Source organism: Elgaria multicarinata, chromosome 3, assembly GCF_023053635.1.
Source record: "Elgaria multicarinata webbii isolate HBS135686 ecotype San Diego chromosome 3, rElgMul1.1.pri, whole genome shotgun sequence".
Classification (NCBI taxonomy): Eukaryota; Metazoa; Chordata; class Lepidosauria; order Squamata; family Anguidae; genus Elgaria; species Elgaria multicarinata.
Genome location: NC_086173.1, coordinates 79002916 through 79016336, shown reverse-complemented (window position 1 = coordinate 79016336; position 13421 = coordinate 79002916). Strand labels below are relative to the sequence as shown.

The 13421-nt window shown below is 45.9% G+C and overlaps 1 protein-coding gene across 4 annotated transcripts in view; it reads left to right on the top strand.

The window, feature by feature from the left end:
* Nucleotides 1-13421, top strand: part of ARHGAP26 (Rho GTPase activating protein 26) — a 299816-nt gene that overhangs the window by 96867 nt on the left and 189528 nt on the right. For all 4 annotated transcript variants that reach the window (XM_063120676.1, XM_063120675.1, XM_063120677.1 and 1 more), the window contains one exon: nt 5239-5333. In XM_063120676.1, the coding sequence (XP_062976746.1) occupies nt 5239-5333 (95 nt within the window). The remainder of the gene's footprint in view (nt 1-5238; nt 5334-13421) is intronic.

Genomic DNA, 13421 nt, shown 5'->3' with positions numbered 1-13421 from the left:
CTTTAGACCTGGATTGTCTTGATTTAGTTTCCTCTGGGCTTTAACACATGTGCACAAGTCCTAGAAGACAGAACTTGCCCCAAGAAAAGATTAATATTGAAAACATTTACACAGAAAGAAGGTTGGTTCTTGTGAAAGCTTTAGAGTGCAATCTTATGGGCTTGCCACTTTATAGATGGAAGGCTAAGAGATTGGAGCCCTCAATCTATCTTAAACCCTGCCAGCTTAGACAAGGCAAGAGTAACGACGGAGTTGTTTTTGCTTTCCATTCCTCCTTTAAAAGTATTTTAGTTAGATGGGCCTATGAGCCCATCTATCTTGGTTACCTTCCTGGGGCTAGGGCAGTGAATGGAGAAGAATCTGTCCATTCCTCCTCCCTCCTCTACCTGCCCGCCAGAATTTCCTCTATCCATTCTCTATCTCTTCTGAGGTTGCTCTTGTGATCTTGGAAAGAGGAGCTACCATGGGGATTTCTGTGGCAGCTAGGGGTGGGGGAGATTCACAATCTGATCTCGTCGTCTGTGTTTGTGGCTCTAGCTATGAGTGTTGAATGGAGGAGATTTGGAACATCCTATGGTGGCTCAGACATTGCCTGGGGGCCGTAGGATTGCTCGGCTAGAAGCTTTTAAAATAAAGATTTCAACAAAGTAATGCCTTTCTTGCACTTGCTTACAAGATTCTTTGCAATAACTTTCATGCAACATAGGGAGATGTCTCTAGGCAGCTTCTGCTTATGGGTCTCATTTGTTAAGGGGCTTGAGATGAGTATTTCACTGGGTTCAGACAACACAATAACCAGCGGTGCGTTAAATAGTCAACATTGCATTTAATAGTCAACCGTTGGTTATTGAGTCATCTGTCAGGACTTTTTCAAACTACAGTTGGTTATTCAACTGAAATAATCAACACAAATGAACAGTGTTGATTATTTGAACAACCGTTGGTTATCGTGTCATATCATAGAATCATAGAATCATAGAATAGCAGAGTTGGAAGGGGCCTACAAGGCCATCGAGTCCAACCCCCTGCTCAATGCAGGAATCCACCCTAAAGCATCCCTGACAGATGCTTGTCCAGCTGCCTCTTGAAGGCCTCTAGTGTGGGAGAGCCCACAACCTCCCTAGGTAGCTGATTCCATTGTCGCACTGCTCTAACAGTCAGGAAGTTTTTCCTGATGTCCAGCCGGAATCTGGCTTCCTTTAACTTGAGCCCGTTATTCCGTGTCCTGCACTCTGGGAGGATCGAGAAGAGATCCTGGCCCTCCTCTGTGTGACAACCTTTTAAGTATTTGAAGAGTGCTATCATGTCTCCCCTCAATCTTCTCTTCTCCAGGCTAAACATGCCCAGTTCTTTCAGTCTCTCTTCATAGGGCTTTGTTTCTAGACCTCTGATCATCCTGGTTGCCCTCTTCTGAACACGCTCCAGCTTGTCTGCGTCCTTCTTGAATTGTGGAGCCCAGAACTGGACGCAATACTCTAGATGAGGCCTAACCAGGGCCGAATAGAGAGGAACCAGTACCTCACGTGATTTGGAAGCTATACTTCTATTAATGCAGCCCAAAATAGCATTTGCCTTTCTTGCAGCCATATCGCACTGTTGGCTCATATTCAGCTTGTGATCTACAACAATTCCAAGATCTTTCTCGTTTGTAGTATTGCTGAGCCAAGTGTCCCCCATCTTGTAACTGTGCCTTTGGTTTCTATTCCCTAAATGTAGAACTTGGCATTTATCCCTATTAAATTTCATTCTGTTGTTTTCAGCCCAGCACTCCAGCCTATCAAGATCACTTTGAAGTTTGTTTCTGTCTTCCAGGGTATTAGCTATCCCACCCAATTTGGTGTCATCTGCAAATTTGATCAGCGTTCCCTGCACCTCCTCGTCCAAATCATTAATAAAAATGTTGAAGAGCACTGGGCCCAGGACTGAGCCCTGCGGCACCCCACTCGTTGCCTCTCCCCAGTTTGAGAAGGTTCCATTGATAAGTACTCTTTGAGTCCGATTCTGTAGCCAACTGTGGATCCACCTAATAGTTGTTCCATCTAGCCCACTTTTAGCTAGTTTGTTAATCAGAATGTCATGTGGTACTTTGTCAAAAGCTTTGCTGAAGTCAAGATATATGACGTCCACAGCATTCCCACAGTCCACAAGGGAGGTTATCCTATCAAAAAATGAGATCAAATTAGTCTGACAGGATTTGTTCCTGACAAATCCATGTTGGCTTCTAGTAATCACTGCATTGATTTCAAGGTGTTTCCAGATTGAGTTCTTTATAATCTGCTCCAGAATTTTCCCAGGGATGGATGTCAGACTGACTGGTCTGTAGTTCCCAGGTTCCTCCTTTTTGCCCTTTTTGAAGATAGGGACAACGTTAGCCCTCCTCCAGTCATCCGGCACCTCGCCCGTCTTCCATGATTTTGCAAAGATAATAGACAAAGGTTCTGAGAGTTCTTCCGCTAGCTCCTTCATTACTCTTGGATGCAGTTCATCGGGCCCTGGAGATTTGAACTCATTCAAGGAAATTAGGTGTTCTTTGACCATTTCTTTATCAATCTCAAACTGCAATCCTGCCCCCTCAACTTCTGCTTCACTTTTTCCAGGGGGGTCATAGACCCGCTTTTGGGAGAAGACCGAGGCAAAGTAGGAATTGAGCACTTCAGCCTTTTCTTTGTCATCTGTTATCAATTTGCCATCCTCATTAAGCAGTTGAACCACCATTTCTTTCCTCTGTCTTTTACTACTCACGTATCTGAAGAAAGCCTTTTTATTGCTTTTAGCATCCCTCGCTAATCTCAGCTCATTCACAGCTTTAGCCTTCCTGACGCCATTTCGGCACTTCTGCGCCACTTGTCTGTACTCTTCTTTTGTAGCCTGGCCTTCCTTCCACTTCCTATATGTATCCCTTTTTGTTTTCAGTTCATCAATAAGCTTTTTGTGGAGCCACATTGGTTTCCTCTGTTGTCTTCTATCTTTTCTCCTTGTTGGAATTGTTTGTAACTGTGCCTTTAAAATTTCATTTTTTAGATACTCCCACCCATCCTGCACTCCTTTTCTCATTAGGCTCCCTTGCCACGGGACCTTACTTATTATAGTTCTGAGTTTATTAAAATCAGCTTTCCTAAAATCCAGAGTACGTGTATGGCTACGCTCGACTTTTGTCTCCTTCATAATCAAGAATTCAAGTATGACGTGGTCACTTTCCCCCAGAGTTCCCGTAACTGCCACTTTATCCACTAAGTCATCCCTATTGGTCAATAACAAGTCAAGGATTGCTGGGCACCGGCACTATTTCCTCTAATACATTTGGTTATTTTTGGCAACTACAGAGTCCCCTGGCAAGAGCGACCAAAGTGGCAGCTGCTGCTCAAGTCCAGCCAGCAGAATTCGCAATGGCTGATGGGATACCAGCAGGAGGACTGAGGGGCGAGAGAGGGTGGGGGATGTGTCAATCAAACACATTGTTGACAAATAGCCAACTCAATGCTGGCCTTAATCCACACCACAGTTGATTACAATCATATTGTGTGGGGAGTAAGTACCCTCTCAATAATCAACCGTGAAGTTGAGTATTAACCCACCATTGACTGTTGTGTCATCCGAACACAGCCATTATGTTCACTTTACCTTCCCCTGCAGCATTTTAAGTATTTCCACTTGAATTGGCAACATTCCTAGATCCTTAAGAAGATGCAGGCATTGTGTTTGAAAAAACTTCCTATTACTCTTATTGGGTCAAGTTATTCCTGAAGCTAAATCAATAATACTTGACATGCACTAACCTGTACTTCTCAAAAGTACCATTCCTTTACTGGAATAAGCCTGCTCTTTTCCTCTTGCTTGCAACATGATTCATGGTCAAGGAATGTTTTTGTTTTGTTTTGTTTTGTTTTGTTTCACTCACTGGTACTTCCCCATCAGTGGAGCTATGCAGGGGCCTTTTGTAGCTCCCCACCTGCGAGTTCTTTCCAAGAATCCCTGGTTTGAAACCAAAGCCAGTAACTGAAGAGGGAAGCAATCTGATAAGCTAGTGGGCAAGTCTAGTGTCCTTAAAAAAGAGAGTTGAATTATAAGCAAAATAACTCAGCGTTGTAGATAACTTTCAATCATTTGAAAGAAATTGATAACTGTTAAGACTGGTACTAGGGTTTTCAGCACCAAAATTCTGGTACCTGAGGAGGATCAAAGAGTAGAGCCTAGTGTAAAAAGAATGGAGCCCGCAGGAAACATCTCAGATGAACTCTCCCTCTGCCAACATTGTAAAGCATAGGTGTGGACTGAACAGGGGAGATCATTTCTTTGAATGAGGAACTTCCTTTACCCTTTGAGGTGAGCTCTGGAAGCCTCAAGGCCCGCTATCGCTTCCTGGGAAGAACGCTGGGGGAAGGAGAATATTGCCTGATGAACTTGAATCAATGTGACTTATAGTGCCTTTAAATGGTTGTGGATTGCAGCTGTAGGTAATGGTTCATACTGCAGAAAACCTTTTCTAAAAGCCTGTGACACCCTTAAAAATGAAGAAGCCTGAGCAAAAACCTACTTCATCACACTAAGATGTTGGGCACCACCTTAAGTGGCTTTAAAAGGGGGTCTAGAAAGGTTGATGATGGCTAGGTGAATCCTGAGATACTGGCCCTACAAGGTAGCAGAGAGTATGCCGCCAAATACCAGTAAGCCTATGTATGCCAGTTGTTGCGGACCATGGGAGGGAGGGTGCTGATGCACCTGTGTCCTGCTTGTGGGTCCCTTGATCACTGTGTGAACAGAGTGCTGGACTTGATGGACCCTTGGTCTGATCCAGCATGGCTCTTACGTTCTTAAGGCTATTGCCTTCCTTTCAGGCCTTGCTTATGGGCTTCCTGCAGGGATCTCATTGGCCGGTGGCCATGCTGGCTAGGAATTATGGGATTTGGGTCCCACACATCTGGAGAGCACCAGGTTGGGGAAAGCTGGGATAGATGGACCTTTCTTCTGATTCAGCAGAGCTGTCTTATATTCTTATCCGTCCCCAAGTTGTTGGATTTCCACAATGATTTCCACACAATTTCTAATTCTGTGGAGGGAAGTTTATTGATTGTACTGAAATCTTGACTTTTCTTCACCTGCTGGTTTTAATCAGAGATCATCATTGGGTCAAATGCTACTTGCAAGATGGCATTCAGAAAAAGTCTATTACCAGTATGTGGTGGGATGTGTTTTTTTTAAAAAAAATTGGCCTAATTTTTGATCTTTATCTTCTGCCAGGGAGAAGATGAAGCCATTACCCTCAAATCCTGCACACGTCGGAAAACTGATTCCATAGAGAAGAGATTTTGTTTTGATGTAGAAGCGGTGGATCGGTGAGTTGAAATTGCCTTTTTACTTTCCATCAGTAAGTCCTAGGTATGCAAATTCCTGCTTTTTAACTGGTGCAGTATTGCCATAACACTGATGTGGAGACAAAGAAACATAGAGCTAGAAGTTATGCCAAATTCCACACTTAAAGGTTCCTTTGTAAAAGTTGTCCATGTTGTTAGGTTTATAGTCTGTAGCAGACAGCAAACCAGAGAGAGCTTGCTGTTCAGCTGCACGAACTGAGGGTTCAGTGGGACTGGGTTGACACTCAGTTTTGTAGTGCAAAGAAGACACAGTTAGGCAGGGGTCAAAGGGAAATGTGTGCCTTTCTTGGTAGCTGTGTGTGCTTTGCAGCACTTGCTCATGCATTACTTGACCCCTGAGAGCCAAGTAATGCGTGAGCAAGTAACTGGGAGCAGACTTCATGTTTGTGCACTTCCATCCAGGCACACTTCACTGTGAATGGTAGTGAACTGCTGGACTTGGAAGATCTAGTATTTAAGAACAAAGGAAGTGCCATGCTGGATCAGACCGAGGGTCCATCTAGTCCAGCACTCTGTTCACACAGTGGCCAACCAGCTGTCGACCAGGGACTAACAAAACAGGTTCTTCTTCGTGGTCTCTGTGCATCACACTATGGGCTCTGCGCTTGCGCCGAGCCTGTACCTCGGAAAGGTTTGTAGCTGAGAAAAAACGTTATTTAGGCGGGAACCCCTCCCCCACCATCCATTGCGCATGTCCCGCGCGTTCCCGCCTTACCCTCAGTTCCTTTGCGACCGCCTTACCTAGCGCCTCGTCGAAAGGTTCCTCCTCGCTTCTTCTTGCAGTAGCTGAGTTTTTTTCTTCCATTCTCTTTTCTTTCTTACTTAATTCTTCTCCAATCTCCTCGCACCCTTTTTTCCTCCTAAAAAAAAAAAAAAAAAAAAAAAAAAAAGTTATTCTCTTTTCTATCCTACTACTAACTTCTACTTTGTATGGCCCTTAAGGCCCCTTTTCGAAAATGCGTCCGTTGTAGCAGTAAGCTACCAGCAGCAGACGGGCACTCTCTTTGTCTCCTTTGTCTTGGAGAAACGCACATAGTAGAAACTTGCCACCACTGCCAGGCTTTTTCTAAGCAAACTAGACGCCACCGCTCAGACCGCTTAAAAGCACAACTTTGGAAACAAACTCTCCAACCCGTAAACATGGCGTCCCCTACGACCTCGATACCGAAAGCTTCGACATCGACCGTCACATCGATACCGACAACAATTCCACCGCCACCTTCGACTTCGCGAACTCTTACGGTATCGACAGCAAAGAAACTCTCCAAGAAAGCAAAGAAAGCCAAATCCCCGCCAGAGCCTCACCCAAAGAAACAAAAGAAATCATCACAATCACGCAGACTGGTAGCCGTGTCTCAATTACCACCAACGGCAGAGAGTTCAAACCTGGCCAAACGCCCGACCATTGAACTTCTCTCTACCACGTCTGAAGGCGAGATAAGGGAACCTCTGTCCCCGGCAGAACCCTCTCCGCCATCTCCTGTCTCTCAACAGGACACTCGAGCAGAGGCAATACCGCCTTCTCGACACCATGGGCACCAACGTTCACCAACTCGACATCCCTCTAACAGAGAACCACCTCGCTCAGATGACCTCGTACCCGTACAGCGGAACCATGACTGGTACTATCATGATCGATACTCTCCTAGATCGACATCTCACCAACACTCCCCGCCACATTACAGGGAGCATTACAACCGGTACTACCGTGCATCGCACCGCAGCCGATCCAGATCCCCTCACGATTGGGATAGATACTCCGATTACTACTACACACACCGGGACTACTCTCCCCACTATAGGAGAGAAAGATACCGTGATCCATACCCGGATACACACCATCAACAACGCTACGTTCAAGAAGTAGAACAGGAGGCACAACTTCCCCCTGTTCCGCCACGCTCAACCTCGCTATTGGTTTCCTCCCAACGGCTTCCTCTGCTTCCGGCGACTACAACACCAAGACCCATACTTCAACCTCCTATTGAGGACTATGACTCCGATGCCTCCTCAGCATCCACTTCCCCCCCGTCGATGCCATCACCAGACGACGCAGTGGGAACCAAAGACCACCCATCTCCATCAGAAGAAATGGGGTCTTTCGCTGAACAAATCCTCCACATGGCTACAGCATTAGGAGTCGACGCTCAACAGCAGCAAGAACAAATTCAGGACCCATTTTTCGATGCAATATACCCGGAATCAGCAACCCCAGTGGAGATTCCTTTCTCACCCATCTTACTTCAAACAATAAAGCAAACCTGGACCTCGCCTTCAACAATGACTCCTACATCACGTAAGTTAGAGTCTATGTATAAAGTCCAAACCAAAGATGTGGAATTTTTATTCTCCCATCCAAAACCAAACTCTATCATTGTGGAATCCTCCCACTCTAGATCCCAAAAGACACATACTGCCCCAGTAGACAAGGAGGGACGACGCTTAGACTTCATGGGACGTCGCGCTTACTCAGCAGCAGCTCTTGGTCTCAGAGTTACCAACTACCAAGCATTGATGTCCCGCTATCAACTATTCTTGTGGGATAAAATCGGATCGCTTTGCGATTACTTACCTGAAGACCAACGAGAACTCGCCCGCGCATTCCATGCCCAAGCGTCCCGATTATCTAAACTCCAGACCAACTCCACTCGACACCAGGCAGACTGTTACTCTAAACTAATGACTGGCTCTATTGCTTTACGCCGCCACGCATGGCTTCGTTCAGCCACTCTTACTCCAGAGACTCGCTCCCGCATCGAAGATCTCCCCTTCGATGCCGAGGGACTCTTCAACTCCAAAACCGATGAACAACTCGATACTGTTCAAAAAGCACGTAACACCGCAAAAAGAATGGGCTTAACCCCTTCTCAACAGCAACACCAGCCTCAAAGACCAAGACGCTGGCTTCGACCTCAACAACAATACACCCAAAGACCTACCTTTGACAGACTACCAAGGTCTCAACCTTCTCAACAGTTTCAAAAGAAACCAGCCAACTCATCATCCAAATTCCGTACCCAAAAGAAAACGGATACCTTCACCAAACGTCGCCTTTGACGCCATGCCTCCCCAATCTCACAACTTCCAAGATCGCCTTGCCTCTTACTTCCACACATGGGAAAACATTACTTCAGATTCATGGGTCTTAAACATCATCCTTACAGGATACCGCATAGAATTCGACTCCATCCCACCAATCGGCATCGTAAAACGCACCACTCCATCACAACCACTGTTAGAAGAGACCCGCACTCTACTACACAAAGGTGCAATCGAAAAAGTCCCTCACCACCTTCGCGCAAACGGATTCTTCTCTCGGTACTTCACAGTACCCAAAAGGGATGGGGGTCTTCGACCCATTTTGGATTTAAGAGGCATCAACAAATTCATTCGTCCAAGAAATTCAAAATGATCACCCTGCAATCCATCCTCCCACTTCTAAGAAAAACCGCTTGGTTTGCAGTAATAGACCTCAAAGATGCATACTTTCATATTGCCATCAACAAATCCTTCCGCCACTTTCTACGTTTCAGCATAGGAGACAACGTCTACCAATTTCGGGTGCTCCCGTTCGGCCTATCGACAGCCCCGAGAGTTTTTACCAAATGCATGGCCGTAGTATGTGCACACCTCCGTCTACAAGGCATCGAGGTATACCCTTACCTCGACGATTGGTTGATCGTATCGGACTCCAAAACCGACCTCCACAACAGCATATCATACACTCTCACCCTCCTCAACAACCTGGGTCTCTGTATCAACCAAGAAAAGTCGGTTCTACAACCAACCCAATCGGTACAGTTCATAGGAGCCTATCTCCACGCACCTACGGCCAGAGCATATCTCCCTCGAGACCGAGCGCGCCTCCTCACGCACAAAGCACTTCACGTGATGTCCGCTCCACGCTCCTCTGCCCATGCCATTCAACAACTTTTAGGCCACATGGCTTCCACTGTAGCCGTAGTCGAATGGGCCAGATTCCATATGAGACCACTACAACTATGGTTCATTCTTCACTACAACAAAGACTGCGATGCAAGACGTGTATTTCTCACTGTCCCTCACGACATCGTTCGCTCCCTACGCTGGTGGACCATCATAAACCACCTCCTAAAGGACATTCCTTTCCAGCAGCCACCGCCTTCGAGAGTCCTCACAACCGATGCCTCCACCATAGGTTGGGGAGCCCACTGCGGCAATCTTCAAATCCAAGGCCGCTGGTCCTCACAAGACTCAAAACAACACATCAATTTCCTCGAACTTCAAGCCGTCAAAAAGGCCTTACTGGCCTTCGAGAACCATCTATCTCACCAACATGTTCAGATTGTTACAGACAACACTACAGTTCTCTGGCATATCAACAAGGAAGGAGGCACTCGCTCTCCCAACCTCGTCAACCTCACTCTCCGCCTCCTCGAATGGACGATCCCTCGAGGTATTCGCCTTACCGCTCTTCATATCGCAGGATCAAACAACGACCTGGCAGACACATTAAGCCGTCAGTTCCATCTCCAACACGAATGGAATCTCGCACAACCTGTATTAAACACCCTCTTTCGCACCTGGGGCCAACCTTCCATCGACCTCTTTGCCTCAGAGGAAAACAGCGTATGCCCTGCATACTGCTCCAGAGCAGGAATAGGTACCAATTCTATGGGAGACGCCTTTCTCCACACCTGGCAAGGCACCCTCTTCTATATATTTCCGCCATTTCCACTACTCCACAAAGTAGTCACCAAGATCATCCTAGACAACACAGACTGCATCCTCATCGCCCCTCGTTGGCCCAGACAAGCCTGGTTCTCTCCTCTCCTCAAAGCAGCGAGGGGAATATTCTACCCTCTACCACCAACAACAGACCTGCTGTCATGCAACAGAGGCCTCATCCATCACCCGGATATACAGACCCTCCATCTAACAGCATGGAGAATCCACCCTTAGAGACTACTATATCCTCAACAAATTTTTCACCACAAATAAGGACCATCCTATCTGCAGCCATAAAGCCATCAACCACAAAGTCATACCAAAGAAAATGGGACTACTTTACCCAATTCGCACAACGCAACTCTTTTCAACCAAACACCTGCTCTATTCAACACATCCTAGGCTTCTTACATCACCTATATGACAAAGGTCTAAAATATACTTCTATCAGAGTATACCTAGCGGCTCTCTCCACATTCAGAGGAGAAATTAACAACAGGACTCTTTTCTCTACACCCATAATAAAACGGTTCATGAAGGGGCTAAAGAACCTCATTCCGCCCATCAAACCAATAACTCCAAGTTGGAGCCTCTCTGTAGTCCTCAACATACTCACTGCAAAACCTTTCGAACCTCTTGCAACAGCTCCTTTACATCTCTTAACATGGAAAACAGCCTTTCTAACAGCAATATCATCTGGAAGAAGGGCTAGCGAACTCTGTGCTTTGCGCATCGACCCTCCCTTCACTATCTTTCACAAAGATAAAGTGGTTCTCCGACCAGATCTAACCTTCCTTCCCAAGGTGGTTACTGATTTCCACATTAATCAGCCTATAGTGTTACCCACCTTTTTTCCTTCTCCATCTTCGGATTTAGAAAGGAGACTTCACTGTCTAGACGTACGTCGCGCCCTAGCATTTTACAAAGAAAGGACACAACAATTTAGAAAATCACAGAGACTCTTTATTTGTTATGGTGGAAAAGAGAAAGGTCAAAATGTCTCCATACAACGCTTCTCAGCTTGGATAACACATACCATCAAACTTGCATACCAATTATCTAAGCTCGAGCTCCCACATGGGGTCAAAGCTCATTCCACTCGAAGCCTAGCCACATCCACAGCATTCGCCAAGGGAATCCCTCTAATCGACATCTGCAAGGCTGCTACGTGGTCACGACCACTGACTTTTGCCAGACACTACAACGTTGATACCAGGTCTCGCAATGACTCTTCTTTCGGCAGAGCAGTCCTCTCAGCAGTTCTACAATGACACCGACCCTCCACCGGTAAGTCATAGCTTGGTACTCGCCCATAGTGTGATGCACAGAGACCACGAAGAAGAAGAACAGGTTGCTTACCTGTAACCATGGTTCTTCGAGTGGTCATCTGTGCAGTCACACAACCCACCCACCATCCCCTCTTCGGTGTCTCTGATGCAGAAGAGGCCTGCCTTTCTCTCGGTTCATAACATGTCGCAAAGGAACTGAGGGTAAGGCGGGAACGCGCGGGACATGCGCAATGGATGGTGGGGGAGGGGTTCCCGCCTAAATAACGTTTTTTCTCAGCTACAAACCTTTCCGAGGTACAGGCTCGGCGCAAGCGCAGAGCCCATAGTGTGACTGCACAGATGACCACTCGAAGAACCATGGTTACAGGTAAGCAACCTGTTCATATGGTGCAACAGCACCTTCCCATCCATGTTCCCCAGGAACTGGTGCACACAGGCTTACTGCATCAGATACTGGAGGTAGCATTTATTTCAATGTGTGGTCTCTTTCAGTCTGTATGTATACTTGGGTAAGAACCAACACCAGATCTAAGGGGGGCTTTAACCATAGGTTTCCTGCACTATGCTCTTACTAAAATGGGTGACAGCTACTTCTAAAATGAGGAAACTAGCTCAAACATGAACTTTTACAAAAATTTGTTTTCATTCATTACAGAGGGGAGCATTGGTTTGATTAGTGTACCACCTCCTAGCACATGGGTCAGTATACTAATTCCAATAGGATTAATTTAGGAGATAGGAAAATATTAGTGTTTACCAAATAAGGATTGGAGTAACGGATTGGAAAGCTATATGGCCAGGGAAGTTCAGGTGATAGGGAAACAGATGGGCCTTGGGGACGGTAATGGATAGAAAAAGAAACAGAAACAGAATAGGAGCTTTTGCCTACATAGTAAAGGGAAGTCAAAGGACTTCACTTCCTTGTTGGTTGCTAAGATGCTGTGGCCGCAGTCCACCCCCCATGTTTCTCAGCTTTAGTTCCACAGTTTTTTAAAAATGGGGCATTACCTTGCACCACTCTGTCCTTGTTGAGAATGGGCTACACTACATCCACAGACGTTTAGAACAAAGGTGTTTTGGATGGGTGATGATGTGGAGACTGAATGGGCATGAAGTCATTATTGGGGACCCTTTCCACCATATTGAAAAATCTTGGCTGAGGGGCATGACCAACAAATCTAATTGCCGATAAGGGCTGTTGGCTCATTTCCCTCCATTTTTGTTTTAACAAAAACCGCAGGAAATCTAAGTAATTTTAATTGCGGGCAGAATAAGAGACTATCTTTTTAATTAACAGTAGTGATACCCGCATTTAAGCTAATTGTATTTGTCTTCCAATGCAATATCAAATAAAAATTCCCTTATTTCTGAAACATTCTTTAGAAAGGAAGCTTGAACATTGGGTTAAACTTATTCAACTGAGTTATTCAAGAACAGTATGATAACAGTAGTCATATTTGTAGGGACATTGAAGAATGCCAGAAGGGGTCGTCATAAGGAATTTTTACTGCAGGAGTGGAATCTGCCACTCAGTTGAAAACAGAATAGAGAGAACTCCGTCTGGCATTCTTCTGTAATCATCTCTTGCATGCCTGCTGGCATGTAACAGAATTTGTACTGTGATTACAAAATAAACTGGGGGCAAGGATAAAAATGGATTGGCATTGGATTAGCAGCAAGACTGGGTGAACTGAGAATGGAAGGAGTCAGACCAGGAAACAGAGCCAGTCTGTTTCAGTCGTCCTGTTTTGCATTACATGCCACAAAGGCATGTACACATCCGTGATTCCTTGCTGCCTCTCAGCATTGATGGCATAACATCTTCTCTCATGTGCTGTGTCAAATGTTTGCAGTTAATGAGCAACTTGGTGACTTGTCCCACTGTGTAGTGGCAGTGGGGCTTCACCAACTAGCCCTGCACCTGAAGTTGTGTGTGCCACGCAGCCCCCACCCTCAGTGTCCATGCATATATGTGGAGACTTCCATGTTCAACTGGGGTTCAAGAATGTGTGGAAGCCTTCATGTTCACAGCTGTACATGCAAAGGCTCTGAC